Raw genomic sequence first — 22,867 nt, forward strand, 5'->3', positions numbered from 1 at the left:
TTTTTTGGTTTTCTTCTGCGACCATTTTTACCGAGTTACAGCATGTTGAAAATCACCTAAAAATTTCGGATTAAATTTTTCTATTCCTTAATTTTTGTGACCAGTGTATTAAAAGAAAAAAAATTAACAGGGTGTTCAAATCTCCCGCGCTCTCATTATAATTCTTACTGATGGTACATGATCGACAGTGCAGTCGATCAGTAATCAATCATTGGCGGCTCCGCTAGTTGCATTCTTATCGCAAAGACCGCTCGAGTGGGGATGAAGAAGACGGATGCGCTTTCTCTCTCACTCTTTTTAACGCTCTCTCTCTTATATAGTTTACAGTTCTCATGGGTGACGCCTCGTGCTAATTTATAATCTCGTTTTCTCTTAATAATAAATTGCGCTCTCATAAAATAAATCGTTGCATTTTGCGTGAAATAATTCAAAGTAATTATTTATTATTTTAATTTTGCTCTCATCAGTAAATCTCATTTATTCTCAAATAAATTTGTCTCATCGCGTGTACAGGCATCCTTCGCGCCTCGACGCCATCTCGGCCACGTGTTGAACGTGAGTGATAATCAATTAAAATAAACGCTAAAAACAATTTATCAAGTGCTTTCTCATGCTCATTGATTCTCAGTATATGTAAATAGTGTAAATAAAATATTTATTGTTATTATTTTCTAAAATTCAGTGTTAAATAAAATTATTCACTACCCGCCAATTCACACATACCAGATCCTCTCATCGTTAATCAATTATTATTAATTATTTAAACATAGGGTTATTTGAGAAAAAAAAAAGTTTTTTTTAGAAAGTGGTCTGTTGTTGTATGTAAATAAATTTTTTGTAAGTTATATTTTTATGACAAAATAATATAATGTCCAAAAAAAAAAACATTCAATAAATGAAAATTAAATTATTAATTTAACAAACCAGATACTTCAAAGATATCTTGAATTTTCATATGTATAATTCCATTTATTTCAGAAATAATCGATTCTACAGCTTTGCCTTATGGGACCTTTTTTGTATCAAAGTCGATTTCCTACAAGTTTGTCATTTTTTTTTCGATAACTACAAAATTTTCTACGAAAAACTCAAAAACTAAGCAAAAATCGATTAAAATCAACTTTTACATTTTGTAACTCTGAAACCGTTCCTGTCACATAAATCTTACTGTAGGAACTTTTGAAGTATAAAGGTTCCCCTACAACGTCTGCCTGTGGACAGTAAAAAAACGTGAAATGCAGCTGAACTATAGATAATTTAACAAAAAACCTCCACTTTACATGCTAAATGAATGGGAAAATTTCAAATTCAATTAGCGAGTATTTAAAATTAAAATTAAGGGCTCAAATTCGGTGAAAAATTTTTTTTTAGTTTAGTTCTTTTGGAAGTATTTCAAGATAAGGGTTTAATGGAAAGCCTTACCTGGTTTCCATAAATGTCTTGCAGTTCATTTGGATTCAAAACTAATAATATGTCACCTACGAATGTGTGGAAATCACCTTGATGTAATCTTTGATATAATTCAGTGAGTATACTTTCTTCGGTTAGAACTCTTAAAGATGCTAAATCTTCAGTAAGCATAATCTTGCTTACTTCATCTTCGTGAGTCTGAAAACAGAAATTGATTTTCTATTTAGAGAAATGACAAATAACTTGTGCTTCAAGTGAGCACAAGAGATGATTTTTATTATGAGCTTCTTCGAATTAACGGGATATATAATTGATACTATGACATACATAAACACCTTTTTCAGCTCGATTTTTTATAAATGAATTTAGTATCTCCATCTTAATAGTAAAATTTTCACAGTTATTGGACGAAATTTACTTCAATTAATTAAGTAGGTTTTACGAATTCCATTGTTTCGAGAACTTATGTATTGCACTGTTAAAGATTTTTGTAAAACTATAATATTTTTACAAAGCAGTGGTGTGGTAAAAATACAAATTAATGTAGGTGTCTAGTGTCCATAAATTTAAGCTTGACCAGCGCAGTGCGATGCATGCGCATCGCTTGTTTCCTGCCTCGTGTCGAGAATACCGACGGCATCATCTTTCGTTATGCATATCAAGTGTAAACCCGTGCTCCAATTAATCTCATTATTTCGCACTCATCTCAAGAGAATAAATAACAATAATTATTTAAATAAATCAAGAAATCATCGAGCTCCAAAATTATATAATTCACAAATCAAAACTCAACATAATAATTAATATCAAGATCTCAGAATTCAAGTGATCAACGACCAAGTTTTTGAAAAGGTTTTTCCGACGGGAACCATTCCAGATGCTTAATTATTCATCAATTAATTAATTCAAGTGCTCATATAACTAAAGGACTTAATTTAATAACTATCCTGATTATTCTGATGCTCAATTATTTATTTTAATAATATTCTCGCTCGGTAGTCGCTGTTATCATGCTACCATGTAATCATAACCAATTTAAAATCAGTGGAAATTATTATTATTAGACTCATTGCAATCAATTAAACTAAGTGTTTAATTTTCTCGAGAATTTAATGTACTCAAACATCATGCGTTTGGTGCTCTTGAAAATAATCATTAAGTGTTCACTCATTAACTTCGCTCGGTAACCTCTGAATTCATGTTACTTTTTCTCATGACATTTTTACAATCAACGAAGTGTTCAACCTAGACTCAAATTTATTATAAGCTCATTTAAATCAATTGAATTAAGTGATAATTATTATTAGAACTCAATGAACTCAATTATTTATGCATTTGACGCTATTAAACATAGTTATTAAAGTGTTCAACTATTAACTTCACTCCGTAACCTCTGAGTTCATGTTACTTATTTTCATGACATTTCTACAATCAAATCAGTGTTCAAATAAACTCAGATTAATTACTTCAATTATTTCAAACAATTACTTGAGCTCAATTTTCTAATTTGCATTCAATTAATTACGTATTCATGAGCTCAGACAATTAACAGTATTAATGAATTAAATCAATGATTTAATTTTGTAACCCAGTGATGTTATGTGCTGTGACAAATGAAAATATTGTTATATTTTTTAATATGCGTATTTTTCCAACGTCCCAACCACCAACCAGTCCTGGCATGCATTTATTTAATTATTATTACAACAGTATGTCAACTCAAGATTATAACATTATTTGAGTAACTTTCCATGATGTGTTAGAAAAAATACTAAAATGAGTTGTAATTTGACCATCTTTGTGTATAAATCGTACACGAGTTGTAATTTTACAAAACAGGCTGTTGATTTTAAATCAAAAGCGTTCAAAATTTACAAAAGATATTTGTGATTCAATTTTCTATAATTCTCAGTAAAATTACAATAAAATATTGCAATCAGTATTACAATAAAGTCATTAAAATTTTACAATCCTTAATCTTTTTTTTTACAAACTCTATCGTAGAATTACAAAGTCTATTGTAATTGTGCCATAAACTTTTATTTATTATACACGAGTTGTAATTTTACAAAACAGGACGTTGATTTTAAATCGAAAGCCTTTAAAATTTACCAAAGATATTTGTAATTAAATTTTATATAATTCTTAGAAAAATGATAGAAAAAATATTGCAATTAATATTACAAATGAATCATTAAAATTTTACAAACCTTAGTTTCTGTTTTACAAATTTTATTGTAGAATTACAGTATTTTGTAATTTTAGCATAAATCTTTGTTTTTGGAATGCGATCGAGTTATAATTTGACTATACGATACGAAAACTTACAAACAGAGTGTTCAGAGTGTACAAAAACGAAAAAAAACTTGTTCTTATTTTTTTTTAAGTTATAGTTGAGTTATAGTTGATTTAATCCTAGTATCTTCAACAAGAGTGCTAACCATTTTCCGTTTATTGAGTTTCCATTATATTTAACAAGAAAAAAAAAAGAAAGAAAATAGTAGACGCACATGTTTTTTTATTTTTTTTTTCCAAAGGTGTCCACTCAAACTATCACAAAAAAAAATTCCCCATACAAGAATAACCATGCTAAAATACCATTGTTATGTCCGACTATTATTTAATTTAATATTTGGTTGCGTGGATTAGGCGTTCGGACTAACCAATGCAATTTTCGGCTCAAATGTTTAGTTCGAGCCTTTTTTTATTTTCAGGGACACGTTTCGATGCGGATCTTCTTTTAATTCTAGTTATAGCTAAAGAGAGGTATCTTTCTATTTATATGTATATATTATATGTTAACTGATACATACAGTTATGAAATTATGACTTCCTTATTTCCTCCTAAGTTGAGGCTGATTGAAATTTTGTTATCGAGTTTAGAAGAGAAAATAGCCACTTATAAACCTCTTATCTTTACGGTGATAATTCTTCGTCGATTACTTTTTTTTTTCTAGGGAATTCTTTCGTTGTGGACCCTTGGACCCTTAAATTGTGTTCCTTGGACTGATTGCCGTCTCTCTCTCTCTCTCGTGCAAGCGATGTTCGAGCGAGGGTAGGTTGTTAACATTAACTAACTTATTTTTAATTAATCAAACACAAAAACTGTTTTCACCTTGGTTTTCTTTTTATTTTAATTTAGAATCTTTAAATTTTAGCAATGCCCGGGAAAAAATGTTTTTATAAAATTTTGTAAAATTTTATAAAATTTTACAAAATTTTAGTACTAACATTTTATAAAATTTTATAAAATTTTATACTGAAAATGGCCTGGTAAAATTTTATCAAATTTTATAAAGTTTTATCAAATTTTATGAAGTTTTATAAAAATTTATAAAATTTTATAAAACTTTGTAAAATTTCATAAAATTTTACCAGGCCATTTTCAGTATAAAGTTTTATAAAATTTTGTAAAATTTTATAAAATTTTATAAAGTTTTATAAAATGATTTTTTTTTTCCGGGACGGGTCACCCATCCAATTAATGGCCACCCTCGATGCTGCTTAACTTTTGTTATTGAAGAATCGTAGTCTGCTCCGCTCGTCTATTGGTTACTTGTAGCTAAGAAATATTCATGGCTATATTTATGATTACTCATGAATACTTATCAGCCATATTTCATAGTTTAATTTATAATTATATATAAAAAAAAGATTTGGATAATTCAACTATCGACTGGTTAATGGACATAAAATTTTAAAATTAATTAAATTTATTGATTTTTATTTTTGAATTAATGGCGAAACCTTCGAACTTTTTCTTGAGTAACGACGATTTAATTTGAATTGCTAGTTGACAAAATAAAAATTTAAAAACATTAAATTCAAAATTATCACATTATGTAATATATATATAAATATGTAAGAGAAAGGGGTGGCGGGGGTAGGCAAAACGAGGTACTTCTAAAATTTTATAAAAAAAAATTTTTTTTTTTTAAATCTATTATAACCATCCCAAAATTACTTTTGTAAATATAATTGAGCATTATTTCGAATTTTTTTCGTTAAACTTTTTCAAGAATCTAGTGCCGGTCGAAAAATGTTAAAGACTTTTGTATTATGATAAAAACTATTAAAAACTTTTTTATCTTCCTTTGCATCCAATAATTGTGTAAAATATAATTTTTCTTAATGTAAATAACTTACAAAAAATTTTAATAAAATCAAACTTATTCAATATTCAGAATTTTTTTTTTTTTTTACATTTTTCTAGGGGTACCCTGCATACATTTAGGTAATCAATTATATTTTTTATAATATAATTTTCATATTTGTTTATCACCATATTTTGCCCGCAAAAATGGAATTTTTGTTTTTTTATGGCCATTGAAAATTTTATTTATTTACTTTGAATTTCTAACAATTTTTATAATAATTTGTAATAAACGTTATAAAATTGTGTGACATTTTATCAAATTTTACAAAATGCTACCCTACACTAGATGCAATAGTGGCATCAAGTTCTCTAAAGTTTTATGAAATATTATATAATTTTATAAAATTTCATACAATTATATAAAATTTTATCTAATTATTACTCCCCTTTTGAGATCTTACTTTATAAAATTGTATAAATTTGTATAAGATTTTATAAGATCGCATATAATTTTATGAAATCGTATACAACTTTATAAAATTTTATAAAATTTCATCTAAATATTACTTCTCTTCTAAGAACTAACTTCATAAAATTATATAAAATTGTATAAGATTGTATAAAATTTTATATAATTTTATGAAATCGTATAAAACTTTATAAAATTTCATACAATTATTTCAAATTCCATTTAATTATTATTTCCCTCACTAAGATCTTACTTTATAAAATTTTATAAGATTGTATAAAAATTTATATAATTTTATGAAATCGTATAAAAGTTTATACAATTTCATAAAATCTTATAAAATTTCGTACAATTATATAAAATTTTATCTAATTATGACTTCCCTTTTAAGATCTTACCATATAAAATTTTATAAAATTCTATGAAATTTGATAAAATTATATAAAATTATATGAAATTCTATAAAATTTCGCTGTACAGTCTTATAAAATTATATAAAATTTAATATAATTTTATACAATTGTATAAAACTTTATAAAATTTTGTTATATTTTATACAATTTTATAAAATGTCATACAATTTTATAAAATTACATTTATTTATTACGTTCCTTACTCAGATCTTACTTTATAAAATTTTAGAAGATTTTATAAAATTTTTGAAGATTTTATAAAATTGTATAAAATATTATAAAATTTTATAAAATTGTATGAATTTTTATAAAATTTTGCTGTAAAATCTTATAAAATATTACAAAATTTTATAAAATTGTATAAAATTTTATATTATTTTATAAAATTTTATAAAAACATTTTTTCCCGGGTGATAAAATGCCTTTATTTTTTTCTTAATAGAAATTAGAGATGATACTCTTTAAAGGATTGGACTTTTATTTTCGAACATGTATTCACTTTTAATTACAATACTTAGTATTTCAATTTAATTACACTGAACGATGCTATTAAGCACTAAACTAATAACTCACAACCGATAACACTGTTAATTATGGATATTTTCTTCTTCTTTGTATTATAATTTTTTCCTCTTCGCTATGCGATTTTATTTTGATTTCTTTGAGCTGTATATTTTAATATATATTTCTTTCACTGATATAACCTTCCTTTACTTCGTTTTCGTTTCTATATTTGTTATAAATATATAGTGTATATATTTATTTAATTGGTTTGGTAATTTTATTTTCTGAATAAAATTATTTGAGAATTTTTTGGAAGGAAACTGCTTTACCTAATTGCGACTCTTCGGTGAAACTAATCAACTAATAACCGAAAAGCAAACCGGTGCTCGGTAGAGTGATTTGCTCTTCAAAATTTTTAACGCTGCAATCATGGGGGTCCAAGTTTGGAAAAGAGGGGGTTTTCTGGTGAGGTGCATCGTATAAGATGTCCCGTTGACGCAAATCAATTTAAGTCAATGCTAGTTGTGGGTGTTACCAGGCATTAGAATAATTATTGTAAAAAGTAAGTAGGGAACTTAAGAAGGGTAAGGGAATGAAAGACAGAAGAAAGAAATCTGGTATGACGTTCTGTATCGCTCAATTGAACCCATCCTGGTTTTTCTCATGAGAAAATGGAATATTTATTCCCTAGGAGTGTTCAACATGACTTTGAAAAAAGTTTGCGAAGTCGGACATAACACTATCAAACTAAAATATCCAATGACAAAAATAACCTGACACAAAAATTACTAAATACAAAAATAACCATCAAAATGAAAACTATATACTAAAATATCTAGTTAACCATATTTGTATAAATTAATATACAATCAATATGATATAAATCTGATGTGAATAAATAAATGAAAAAAATTTATATGAAATGGTGGCAATACGTTTTTATTACCAGGTTATGGTATTGTATCTGGTTATTTTTGTACTTAGATATTAATTTCAAGGATATTATTGTGTCTGGTTATTTTTGTATGAAAGTATTTTTGTAAATAGTCATTTTTGAATCGGGTTATTTTCTACTAGTTTTTATTGTGATGGTTATTAAAAACAGGGTATTTAGGACTGTAACCACTGATCTCTATACTAACTGGATAGCTGATACATATGGAAGAATTTCAAAAAAATAGGCCTTGCCTGGAGCGAAGCCAGCGCCGCAAAATAGTTGTCAGGGAACTAATATGACTATAAGAGCGTAGGCGTTAAATAAAAAAGGACACACATAGGGGAACTTAAATTACGAGAATGTTACTTCGAAGTGTGGAAAGTTATTTTACTAGAGTAATTATCGGCTAAAGTAAATAAAAATAATTATTAAAAGAGTAGCAAATGTAATTAGCATATTATATATTAGTAAATTGTATAGTATATTATATAGTACTAATAGAGTAGTAAATTAAATTAATTCAGCTTATAGTGAGAAAATAATTACAACATATAAAGAGCAGAATTTTTTATATAATTTCTATCGTTAAATACACTTATCCAAAAAATTAAAGGAACAAGAAAATTTTATGAATTTTTTAGTGATTTTTGGAAGGCTGTATTTTCGTGAAAAATGATCGTATCGAAAAAAGTAAAAAAGCAAATTGAAGCTTGAAATCTCTAGTTTTAAGATCTTCCAGGAAAATATTTTTTTAAGCCACGGTTTTTGCGAAGTCATAAGAAAAAGGTCGAGACAAAATTTTTCTAACTTTTTTAGTTTTGTTTTTTAGGTTTACGGGGCCGGGAAAAACTTTTTCAAAAAAACGAATTTAAGGCTCGTTTAGGAAATGTATTCAGCTACAATTTGCTTTTTTTTGTTTCTCTGTACGACAATTTGCTGCTGAGATATCAGCCTTCAAATGAAAAAGGATGCTTTTGTCTTTGATTCTTGATATCTCAGCAAGTAATGGTCACACAGTAATTAAAAGGGCAGTGTAATAAACTTGAATAAATTCCATACAAGCTCCATTTCCAATTTTTTCAAAAAAAAATTTTTTTTCATCCTCGATATCCATTTGAAAAACCCACAAAAAATGGCCATTTTCTGGTTTTTTAGTCAACTCATCGCTACTCTGCAAATATTAATAAAAAAAATAATGTTGCCAGGTAATTTTACAGCTTAATGTACCCTCAAAAACCCTGAAAATTTTCAGATTGATCCATTTAACCGTTTGTCCGGACCGATTGCTCAAAGTTTTACAAAACAATTAACGGAACAAGTTTTGTTCCTCAATTTGTGTAATCATTACCAAAATGAAATAATTAATTTTTTTTTATTTTCTTTCGTTTTTGCGTTAATTATTCAGTAAAAGTAAGGTAAAGAGGAAAAAAAAAAATTTTTTTTCCGAAAAACGAAAAAAAAAATTACCCCCCGAATAAAACGTAAAAAAAAAAATGTAAAAAAATTCTTGTTTGGTCTCGTTTTTTAGAAAACTTTTTTTTTTCCTCTTTACCTTACATTTACTGAATAAGTAACGCATCAATGAAAGAAAATAAAAAAAAAATTAATTTTTTCATTTTGGTAACGATTACACAAATTAAGGAACAAAACTTGTTCCTTAAATTGTTTTGTAAAACTTTGAGCAATCGGTCCGGACAAACGGTTAAATGGATCAATCTGAAAATTTTCAGGGTTTTTGGGGGGTACATTAAGCTGTAAAATTACCTGGCAACATTATTTTTTTATCAATATTTGCAGAGTAGCGATGAGTTGACTAAAAAACCCGAAAATGGCCATTTTTTGTGGGTTTTTCAAATGGATATCAAGGATGAAAAAAAACTTTTTTTTGAAAAAATCGAAAATGGAGCTTGTATGGAATTTATTCAAGTTTATTACACTGCCCTTTTAATTACTGTGTGACTATTACTTGCTGAAATATCAAGAATCAAAGACAAAAGCATCCTCTTTCATTTGAAGGCTGATATCTCAGCAGCAAATTGTCGTACAGAGAAACAAAAAAAAGCAAATTGTAGCTGAATAAATTTCCTAAACGAGCCTCAAATTTGTTTTTTTGAAAAAGTTTTTCCCGGCCCCGTAAACCTAAAAAACATAACTAAAAAAGTTAAAAAAATTTTGTCTCGACCTTTTTCTTATGATTCCGCAAAAATTGTGGCTCAAAAAAATATTTTACTGGAAGATCTTACAACTAGAGATTTTAAGCTTCAATTTACTTTTTTACTTTTTTCGATACGATCGTTTTTCACGAAAATACAGCCTTCAAAAAAATCACTAAAAAATTTATAAAATTTTCTTGTTCCTTTAATTTTTTGGATAAGTGTAGTACAATGATGCCATTTCCAGACATACAAATTAATTGTTTAGAAATGATCAATTGAGCGAAAATAAATTGATATTTATTGTGAAATTTATAGATTTTTGTAATAATGTTAGAATAATGTTAAATAGTGAAAGGTCTTTTATGAATAATGTGGATTTATTTATTTTTAGTTCTAATTTTATTTTTTATTTAAATATAGTGGAAACCTGAACATGCAAACCTCTCAATAAGACAATTTCTAGAAAAATTGAGAAAAATACAAATAGCCCGAACTGGGAATCGAACCCAGACCAATTCGGTATCGCGCCGAGTGCTCTACCCGTTGAGCTATCCGGCACTATACTATATTCTATTCAATTTGATCTATAACTTATTGAGCCACACCATCCATCGCACGGTAATACACATTTAAATATATAGTGGAAACTTAAACATGCAAACCTCTCAATAAGACAATTTATAGAGAAATTAAGAAAAATATAGATAGCCCGAATGCTTAATGATGATCAAAATAGTTAATTTGTACCGTTTAGTGAAAAATTGAGTTAAGGACAAAAAACTTTAGATTTTAATTTTTTCTTCGATTTTAATCGTTAATAAAAAAGGCCATTCGGCAGCCGAAATGGAAGGTAGATTTTCCCATTAATCTATATAAGAAGTTACATACATACCTATCTTGTGATACATGTTAGTGTATAGTCATGATATGAAATTCGGCTCGTTTTCTTGGAGTGAGGGTAAAAAAAGACAACGACTATTTTCGATAGAGAACTTCAGATAGTTGATTTAACAAAGCATTATATAGGTAATGTATTAAACTAACCTTCACGTATACATAGTATAGAAAATTTAATTAGTATGAGATCATAATTGTAATCGCTATTACGGTGGCAAGCCAGTGATAATCATAGGGATTAAAGGTACATTTGATACATCATAAATAATAAAAAAAAAATGCCATTCGGCAGCCAAAATGGAAGGTAGATTTTCCAATTAATCTATATAAAAAGTTTTATACATACATATCTCATGAAAAATGTTAATGAATAGTAATGATATGAAATTAAGCTCGTTTTCTAAGAGTGAGGGTAAAAAAAATCGACGACTATTTTCGATAGAGAACTTCAGATAGTTGAATTGACAAAACATTATATAGGTAATGTACCAAACAAAAAATATACCGAAAAAAAAAACTAAAAAAAAATCTGAATTCTGATTTAATCCTCTATGATTAAGAGGACTTTTCAGATTATCTCATTGATGTTGTTTATTGATAAAATAATCCCGACGAATGCTGAACTTAAATCCAGGATCTTCCAACTCTTAATCTTTTCTGTTCTCTGTCATTGTGTTAACCCACAGTATATTCATGTATATATTATAAACTTTCACATATATACAATCATATATATTAAAAAAAAAAAATTTAACTTATATTTTTGTTAATTATTTTAGTTTTAAATATGTATTATAAACAATAGAAATGAATAGATTATTTATTTTCTTTCTACATTTTTCAAATATAATTATTATAATACAAGATATACTAATTCAAATTAATTCATTTATTATATACATAACAAAAATTAAACTGTTGAGATTTATAAAAAAAAAAAAATAGTTAAATATATATATATATATATATATATACTTGTGTGTGTATACCTCTGATGATAATTTCACTGAAAAATAAATTTCATTTAAAATAATCGTATTTTTTTTCCTTCTTTACACTTCACTAGGATTTCGTGTCGGAATTCTCTGGAAATAAACAATATAAAACTAAAAAAATGTCATATGAATTTTATGATTTTTTTTTTCTGTCAGTCATTTTCGATTTCATTTTCTTTTTCTTTTATCAATCAAGTTCATTATTCATTTATCATTCTTATTCATTTTTTCAATCATTCTTATTCATTTTTTATAGCATTCATTTTTTTTTGGCTTTCTATTATTAAATTAATGAAACTTTTTTCGATGAATTTTAATGATCTATGAGAATACTCTACTATAAATCGTATAATAATTCAAAATTCAACATCAAAAACATAATTAACAAAAAAAAAAAATCTATAATAATTCTATTAAGTTATTTAATTCTATCTAGTTAATTCTATCTAGTAACCTTTTATCTTAAGCAAATAAAATTTTTACTAAAATCAATGTTCATTGTTTCAATTAAAGGAAAGGAATCATTATTATTATGTTTGATCATGGCAGTGTAATGTTGACCATGTAAATCTAAATAAACATAAAATTCATCCTTACTTTCTATCGGAGTGTTACGTTCTGGCTTCAATTAACTTTAAATAAAAATTTTTAGAAATTTTTTTTTGAAGTCTCGAATTATTTATTCGCCGCAGTGGGCGAATAAACGGTTCGATACTTCTTATAATCATAATTAATTAATAAATTAATAAATCGTTACTTTGTTGGCGATATTATTTTTATTCACCGCCAACAATGTAACGGAAATCTCTTGCGATAAGAGAGTCGCCGTGGCTCGCGGATAGTCTAAACAGATGACGATGCATGAGACTCGGGCCACGACGATTCTCTCATAGGAAACCTGAGATGCAACGTTAACATTTTGAAAATGTATAATACCAAGGAGCGACAGAATCAAGTCAGTCGATAAAAGTCAGTCGTTTACAAGTAGTCAATCACAAGATCTAGTAGAGCCAAGAACTCTACACAAACCTGCTGGCTTGATCCTGTCACTCGGACTTGAAGCAAAATATATATCCGTATTTTATTTAAATACGCACTCCTTATTTAAACTTTGGGCGCCGCTACGGGCAGCCCAAAAATCACATACCTTGTATTGGGCGCCGCTACTGGCAGCCCAATACTCTCACCTGTTCCGGGCGCCGATCCCGGCAGCCTGAACGTTTCCTTTCCGAATCCGAAATTCATGCTTCGAGGCCGATGACGCAGGAGGTCAGGATGTGCGGTACAGCTCGGTCGCGGGATTCGAGGTGTTATCGCGGACCTCACCGAAGGTCGTCCGAGAATTAAGTCGGAGGAAGTTTTTGTTGAGCTTTCGAGCTCATGTGTTGTTGAGCTTTCGAGCTCGTGTGTTGTTGAACTTTCGAGCTCGTGTGTTGTTGAGCTTCCAAGCTCGTGTGTTGTTGAGCCTTCGAGCTCTGGTGGTTGATCGACCAATTGGGATTACTTTCCTCTACGAAGGAACCGAGTCTTCAAAGCTCGTCTCGTTCGCACCCAGAGGACGTATCAAGGGATTATTTGGGCCGACTTATGGGGCCCATAATCCCCACCATGGTAAGTCAATAAACTTTTTTGCATAAAATAAAAGAAGGTCAACAGCTGACGCACCTGGGGTCTATCGACACCCTAACGACGTCAACCTGGTTAAATTAAAAATATTCTGTCGGATTAATAGATAAGCCAGAATGTAACAGGAGCAATTCTTATATTTGAATTTTTATTATTCGTGTATATATTAATTGGTCGTTGAAGTAATGCTGACATTATTATAACGTCTCCTATTTCTGCGTACGTTCCATTTTTCAAAATTTCATGTATAAACATTGTTTCAAATATTCCATTGGATATACTTTTTAACATTTGAAGATTAACACTAAAATGAGCCGCTTCTAAAGCTCTTAAACATGGCATTAATTCTTCTGTGGCACTTATTAAAATTAATATTGCATAATAAAAACAGTTGCCATCTCCTGTTGTTGGGATTGGTGTAAAATATTTCCATAATGACGTTGGAATTGAAAGATTATCATTATGATTAGTTAAATCAAATTTATGAACTTTGTTCTTTACAAAATTACATAATTTTGTAACAATTTTCATATCATTATCATTTATTTTTTCCATGGTTTCAAATTTTTCTTTAAGCTTTTTTCCTTCGTAAATTACTTCTCGCTACTGTGAGGTATTCATATTTAAAGATACTTTTTCAATAGATCTAACATGAATTTTTGGTTTTTCTTTATTCCTTATAAAATTTGAATTATTAAAACAGTTTTCAAAAATACAATTAGAATTATCTAAATTAATTTCATGCCGTGGATGTTGTTCATTAAAAATTGAGTTTTTATCTAGAGAATCGTTAATGTCATTAAAATTTTGAAAATTAATTTCTTTTATTTCATTAATTAATGGTAGAGAAAAATTTCCTTCTTTTTTAATCATTGCTGTATAATGTTTTAAATTTAAATCTAAATAAAGGTATAATTCGTCATTACTTTTTGTTGGAGCGATTCTTGTATTAGCTGTATCACAGTTTGAATAAATATTAATTGTGCGTTGTAATATTGCTGATATCATTATGATGTCTCCTAATTCTGCATACGTTGCATTTTTCAATATTTTATCAATGAATATTGTGTCTGAAATGCTGTTAGGAAGATCTCTTAGAAATTTTTCATTTATAAGGAAATAAGCGGCCTCTAACGCTCTTAAACAAGGCATCAACTTTTCATCACCACATAATAAAATAGGTATAGCATAATAGAAACAATTTCCATCTGCTGTTGTTTTAATTAGTGTAAAATATTTTTGAATTTGTAGTGGAATTTTTACGTCATTTTCACGAGTTTTATGTTTTATAGATTTGATTTGATAACATCTATGCCTGACAAAATCACGTAATTTTTTTATTATGTTCATACTTTCTTCAATTTTTTTTGTTCGCATTAATCTATTCTTTAACCATTTTCCTTCATTAATAGCTTCTATTAAAGAAAGGTCATTTGAATGTTGGTGGTTATCGTTTTCGACACTATTCAAAACAGATTTCGACTTATTCTAAGAACATATTAACTGTTTGTGATATCCGAAAATTGTTTCAGAAATTCCACAGTTTAATTTAACATTAGAAAAAATTATATCAATCGCGGTATTTGAGTTTGTAGTAATTTGACTATTTTTTAATTCTGAATTTAATTTTTTAGATCGTAACATTTCAAAAAATGAATGTGAATATTCACTTTTAAAGTTTATATTAAAATCTCCTAAAACAACTATTTTTTTACTACTTTTTTCAGCTGTTTCCATCATTTCTTTAATTTTTTATTCAACTCCTAAATATGGTGTTGACGGAGGTTTATCGCCTGTACATATTGCAAAATCATTATATAACCCTGCTACAAAAGAACATGACTGAGTTATATTTTCATTATTGTAATCAAAAATAACTTGAAATTTTTTATCTATCCTACAATATATAACTAATCCATAAGCATGTCTATTACGAATTTGTGATACATTCACTCGGTGCACAATCGAATAATTATGTATTTCAATATTGTCTTCGGGTTTTATCCATGTTTCTGTTGCGATAAAGATACAAGGCATATATAATTTAATAAAATTATGAACATTCTACCAATGTGATTTTTCATTCAAACTTTGAATATTTTGATAGACAATTGTATCATCATCATCATTATTTATAAAATAACAAGACGGAGACAGTTATAAATTCAAAAGACGTTTGATCTCTATCTGTATTTTATCATTTATATTTTGTGATAATGAAGTTGGTAAATCTCCTATTATATATAATCCACTTAATTTAGTACATCGACTAAAAGCTACATATAATTCATTTATTTTCATTCCTTTTCGTAAATGTACAACTACTATGTCGTAAGTCCCACCTTGACTTTTATAAATGGTTATAGCTTCAGCTGGCACTAAAGGAAATTGATTACGGATAACTGTAACGACATTTTTCGTAGGCTGAATATTCTATCTATTGCTGTCCAATTATCATCTCCATTTTTAAAAACTTCTTTTCTTCTTTGTTTTCCAATTTGTTCATCCAAAAAATCTAACCAAAGTCGATAAATATTTCCTTCACTATCGAATTCATATTCTTTTAATATTCCTACAGCACCATTCACAAGACCATCTTCAACATCTATATTTAAAGTCAACATATACTTGATACCTTGAAACGCTGGGGTTACGTTCTCCTGCACTTACTGGTGGAAGGGTGCAGTTCGTGGGTCAAAGTTTGCCCCGCTAGCTCTTTATGAAACTCTGACTTTTAGATATTTAAGTTAATGATGCCGTAGCTATGAATTAACTTACCCGAACTAGCCTTACAATTCTAAACTAATACTAGTACTTAGCCTAAGATTGTGTTCGGAGATGAAGTATGTCCTTGATGTCCTTGGACTGGCGTTGGTTGACCCTCGGAAATCGTCTCCGTGGACCTTGGTACTGATTCCCAATGTATGGACTGAGAAGACCCTTAATTGTCTAATGTGGACTTAAGGAAGCACAGGTGAATTCACTCAACTCTGGTTTCAGGTATTAGTTTAATTATTTATTGAACTAATAATAAACTAATTGCCACGTCGCACACACACACTGGTTACCAATACAGTTACTGTACTTAACACGTACAGGGCTCTCTACCAATTTATTCAAATAATCGCCTTCGGTATAGCAACAAATCTGAGCTATTATTTATTACAAACAGATATGATGTAATAAACACGGGATAATTTATTTAACTAATTATCGCGGACCCTTGACAAATTACCAACAAATATGAGTTAAGAATAAAATTGATAAATAGTAACGACAATCAGCGAACAGGTCGATTACTATCGCGTAGAAGCTAAACTCAAAAGGACCGATTGCTATGAGCAAAGCTAGACACAAAAAGCGCCGGTAGCACGTTGGCGCGCTCTTTTATAGACAGAACTGCTGCACTAGTCATGTGACAGTTCTGTCCCGATGACAAACGGAGGCGTACGATGCCAACATCGTAACAACCTATACTAAGTGACAGTTCATATGGTAAGCCTTGTGAATCTTTTGTTTCCAAAATTTTGCTTATAGTTAGCAGTTGTTGTTTCATTTTCTCTGATGCTTTGCCTGTGATTTTATCATATGCGAAAGCGGTTCGTTTTATTGGATCTTTATTTATTACCTTTGCATTGTAGGAATTAACTTCTACATTAGTACGATATAAGTGAATTGCATTATTCGGTATTTTATTTTCATCATCAATTATTCTAGATCGTAAAAGATCAAATTCGTCTTTTGATAGTGTGTTGTTCGCTAAACTATTTAGAGCGGTTGCAAATTTTTTATCATCTTTTTGCCGCATTATTTCTGTAAGTTGAAAACTTGTGAAGAAATTCCACAATGGGTTTCTTATAATATCTCCATAAGGATCCCTTGAATGAGATTGAAATATATATCTATCACCTACTGGAGATAATTGATTAAAATCTCCAAATACAATTACTGATATTCCACCGAAAGGTTTTGAAGTTTGAAAAATTTGTTTCAATCTACAATCAACTTGTTATATCATTCTTGATCCAACCATACTGATTTCGTCAATAATTATGAGTTGAGGATCTTTCAATTTTGCATATAATGTATTACGTGAACTTCTGCTTAATGGACAAAGCTCAGCGGAACATTGATTCAAAGGCAATACAAAAGTAGCATGTAACGTTGTTCCTTTTATTCCGAAAGCAGCTTTCTCAGTAGGAGCACATAATAAGATTTTTAGTGAATCAAGATTCTTATTACATTCATAATTTACAAAACGAAGAAGTGTTTGATGAATAGCTTCAATTAATCTAGATTTTCCAACACCAGCTCCACCGATTACACAATGATAAAAAGTTTGGAAAATCCAAAAGTGCACGACTCATAATGCTTATTTGAGCGTAAACATTTAAATATTCCGAAAGGGTAATGTCGCAGGCAAAATAAAAAAAAAATAAAAATAAATAAAATTTGAAGGACAAATGTTATTTATTTATATAAAAATGATAAAAAAAATAATTTTATTTAGAATAAAAAAAAAAAAAATAATAAATTTCAAACGTAAAAAATTCCGAAATTTTTCGCCGTACGATCTGTGAAAAATTTTACTTTTTTTTTCTATTTTTATTTTTCACTTGTTTATTTATTATTTTTATTTATTTATTTATTCGTCTAATCTCAATTTTTTATATTTTTATTTTCGAAATACCCGCGCCAAATGAATCGGTTAAAAGTATGGCGCAGGCACACTGGGTGATAGTATGAGAAAAAAAATACCACACATGCGCACTTGTTAAGACGAATGTCCACACATATTTTTTAGGCTAAAATTAAAGAAAATTCGATTTAATTTTTTATTAATTACAATTGCATAACACAAAGTTAGATAACCATTTTCGAAAGCAAATCCTTCTAGGGCAAGACGAGTCATTTAAAAAAAAAATGGAGTTAAATTATGGATTCTTTTTCGAGATATTGTGTTTTCAAGCTACAAAATTTTTTTACTGCTTGACGGGAAAATTTTTTAGTTTATTTTAATGATTTTCTCGTTTCTATTGCACTGAATTTGTGTTTGAAAATTGCAGAAATAATCTTTATTAAATTATCTGTAAAATGGTGCATCATTTGAGATGTTTCTGTTTCCTAATAACACGATAATAACAGAAATAGTTGAAGAAAAGGAGGCGAAAAAAAATTTCGATCGTAAAGCACTCCCTAATGCTTCGCATTATGAGTCGTGCAAAAGGCAAAGATTCTATCTTAAAATTGTGTAATAAATGTAACAATAGTCTTCTTTGTTTTTCATTCAGAGAACAAACTAGATCAATGTAATTTTGTTCATCAATTAATCGTGGAACTGATAAATAGTATAAATCTTTATTTTCATTAGATGCTTTATCTTTATTCTTATTATTCCCTATGTCTATAGCTATATCTCTTTCATGAGAAGAATTGTTAAAAACCTCCAAGTTACTTGGAGTGTATTCTTCTTTATTTTCTTCATTATTTGTTTCATGTATTTTTACTTCATTTAAAATATTTTCAATATCTTCATTGAATACGAATTCTGATCGTCGTTCATTAATTAAATTATGATATTTTAAAAATAACTGACTACTGGAAGAAATCATTATATTTTCATTACGCCAGGGTATAAATAACATAACGTTTTCTCTGATAAATTCTTCATGATCTTTTTCCTTATTAAAATTAACAAATCTGATTATTTTAGATTTTGTTTTTTTATGGAGAGAACCTGTGTTATCAATAAGTTTTAAATTACTAGTATCATTATTCAATTCATCATCATCATCATCTTCTTTATCACTACAAATTTTATGTTTTTTACTTTTTTCCCTTCTCGAAAAATTATACCATGCTACAAATGATGCAAGACGACAGTTTTCTAATTCATATGGACGTTTCATATAATGATCTAATGTACTTTCAATATAAATATCTTCAGAATCTAAAGATAAAGCTTTAAGATCTTCTTTACATTTTACTATCCTAATTCTTTTTTCCGGACGACTAGTGTTGATAAATACACATTGTCTAGAACATTTTGATAGTGGCAAAGCCAAAATGTAATAAACTGCTTCTTGGGCACTAAATTCATTTGCTTTTAAAAATTCATTCCTAAGTAATCTTAATTGTTGTTTCATGGTGTAATTTCCTCTTTTAATTTCATTTACAGCATTATACATTAGTCTTGATAGACCAGAAACCGACTTATTCAAATAATTTAATACATAACTTGCACAAGAATACATATCTAATATGAATTGGATATCTATATTTGCCGAATTCAATTTTAATATTTTACTATTGTAAGAAATAATCATACATTCATCAGGATTCCTACGCAACATCACTGTCGGTCGATTTAAGCCGCGTCGAATGATATTAATGTATTGATCATAACTCAATTTAAAATTTTTAAGCATTTCCTCAATTGTAACTATAATTTTATTTTTATGATTATCTTCTAAAAATGTTTGTATTTTGTCCTTTTGTTCTCGTAATTTTATTTTTTCTTTATTTTCAATATCTGATAATGGTAATAAAATAGATGTTTCATGTACTGGTAAGAATGGGATATCAAAGCGACATTTTTGTTTTTTTGAATCCTTTTTTACACGTAAAAGTATGTTTATGAGTTTGTAATTTCAATAGCTCTTCTGAAATATTTTTAGAGCATGAAATAAAGGCTATACAGATTACAATCTGGCTATACAGATTAATATGGGAATTCTGCCCCCATGGCTTTTTTGACTCAAACTTAGGGGGTCGATTTGGTGTCGAATGAGAATAATTCACCTCAAATTTTAGCTCTTTAACTCAAACGGTATTCGAGAATTTCAAAAAAACCTGTTTTTTCGAAATTATTTTTATTTTTATAGTAAAATTCGGAATTAATCAATGATGATTTTCTCCCTAATTTTTACGAGTCCAAAACATGAAAAAATCATATGATCGTGATTCTCAAACGGAAAGCCGATTTTTACCGGAGAAAAGAAAATTGTAATCTTTTTTTTTTTAGCCTCTTTGAAATATGTCACTCACCAAAATACGTCAGATAAAGTCTTCCATACTCCTCTATACTCAGGAATTTTTTTGAATTTTTTGAATTGGTGGAATAATTCAAAAAAAATTAAAAACTCATTTTTTTCTTAAAATCTTGCGTTTTAACAAACTTACATTTTTTATTAGTACAAATAAATACGTAAAAAATTTTTTTTTACCAAAAATATATCTTTGCAAAAGATAAACATAAAAAATCAGTAGCCTACAGTCATTATAAGGGTTATTAATGATTCAAAAAACACTTAAAGGTAATACTTATTAGGGTGTCCCAAAAAAAAACAAATATATTTTTTTTCAACGTCTCATGAGCTCAAAAGTTACTTTATATTATAAAAAAAATCCTCACCGAATTTCAGCCAGATATCTTTACAATTGAGCTATCAAAAAGAGGGGTCCCTTTTCCCATTTAAAATACAAGCGAAAATTTTTCATTTTAGTTTTTTGTTATTAAGACTATGAAAAAAAATTTTTTTTTTCAATTCCACCTGGTATAATTACATAGGGATTTAAATTCTCTACAAATAGTGCTTATACATTATGTACGTTGAACAAACTGGGAAAAAGTTTCGGGGCTTCAAAGATCAAATAAAAATTCAGTTTCATGAGTGTTAAAGAATTATTTATTATTTTTCATTTTTGTTCTATCAAAAAATTTTTTTTTTCAAATTTTGACAGCACGTTTTTGTAGGAAATTTAATCTCCTACAAAAAATCTGATATAATATATACGTCAAATGAATGAGTAAAAAGTTACAGGGCTTGAAATGTCAACGAAAAGTTAAGTTTTAAAAATATTAAATTTTTTAACTGAACTGTCAACGAAAAAGTGAACTTCATTTTTCGTTGACATTTAAAGACCTGTAACTTTTTTCTTATCTACTCGACGTATATAAGATGTTAGATATTTTTTGTAGGAAATTAAATTTCCTACAAGAACGTGCTTCTCAAAATGTGAAAAAAAAAATTTTGATAGAACAAAAATGAAAAATAATAAAAAATAATTTAACACTGATGAAACTGAATTTTTATTTGATCTTTGAAGCCCCGTAACTTTTTCCCAGTTTGTTCAACGAACATAATGTAGAAGCACTTTTTGTAGAGAATTTAAATCCCTATGTAATTATACCAGGTGGAATTGAAAAAAAAAATTTTTTTTCATAGTCTTAATAACAAAAAACTAAAATGAAAAATTTTCGCTTGTATTTTAAATGGGAAAAGGGACCCCTCTTTTTGATAGCTCAATTGTAAAGATATCTGGCTGAAATTCGGTGAGGATTTTTTTTATAATATAAAGTAACTTTTGAGCTCATGAGACGTTGAAAAAAAATGTATTTGTTTTTTTTTGGGACACCCTAATAAGTATTACCTTTAAGTGTCTTTTGAATCATTAATAACCCTTATAATGACTGTAGGCTACTGATTTTTTATGTTTATCTTCTGCAAAGATATATTTTTGGTAAAAAAAAATTTTTTACGTATTTATTTGTACTAATAAAAAATGTAAGTTTGTTAAAACGCAAGATTTTAAGAAAAAAATGAGTTTTTAATTTTTTTTGAATTGATCCACCAATTCAAAAAATTCAAAAAAATTCCTGAGTATAGAGGAGTATGAAAGACTTTATCTGACGAATTTTGGTGAGTGACATATTTCAAAAAGGCTAAAAAAAAAAAGATTACAATTTTCTTTTCTCTGTTAAAAATCGGCTTTCCGTTTGAGAATCACGATCATATGATTTTTTCATGTTTTGGACTCGTAAAAATTAGGGAGAAAATCATCATTGATTAATTCCGAATTTTACTATAAAAATAAAAATAATTTCGAAAAAACAGGTTTTTTTGAAATTCTCGAATACCGTTTGAGTTAAAGAGCTAAAATTTGAGGTGAATTATTCTCATTCGACACCAAATCGACCCCCTAAGTTTGAGTCAAAAAAGCCATGGGGGCAGAATTCCCATATTAATCCGGCTATACCCTTTATATATAAAATTATCTACAATTTGACGGTAAAAATATAATTTACAATTTTTCAAGTTAAATTAACAATAAATTGACATAAAATTTACCTAAGAATTAACGACAACTTTTTTCTACTCGACTTTTGAAATAAATTTGCATTCTAATTCGTATAGTAAATTTATGTCAAATTGTATAGCAAGTTGCATATAAATTGTCATCAAAAACGAAAAAGCCCGAAATTGACGGACATTTTACGAATAATTCAAGAAAACGTTTGTAAAGTAAACTGTGTTATTACCCTAATAGCCACTTTGCATTGAAATTGTCTACACGATCGTTT

At 28.1% G+C, this 22,867-nt stretch overlaps 1 protein-coding gene across 2 annotated transcripts in view; it reads right to left on the bottom strand.

Moving 5' to 3' along the window:
- The window catches only part of LOC130673548 (neither inactivation nor afterpotential protein C-like), a 1,009,353-nt gene that overhangs the window by 888,170 nt on the left and 98,316 nt on the right, over window positions 1-22,867 (bottom strand). For both annotated transcript variants that reach the window (XM_057478586.1, XM_057478585.1), the window contains exon 3: window positions 1,423-1,608. In XM_057478586.1, coding sequence (XP_057334569.1) covers window positions 1,423-1,608 — 186 coding nt within the window. The remainder of the gene's footprint in view (window positions 1-1,422; window positions 1,609-22,867) is intronic.

Source organism: Microplitis mediator, chromosome 8 (genome assembly GCF_029852145.1).
Source record: "Microplitis mediator isolate UGA2020A chromosome 8, iyMicMedi2.1, whole genome shotgun sequence".
NCBI lineage: Eukaryota > Metazoa > Arthropoda > Insecta > Hymenoptera > Braconidae > Microplitis > Microplitis mediator.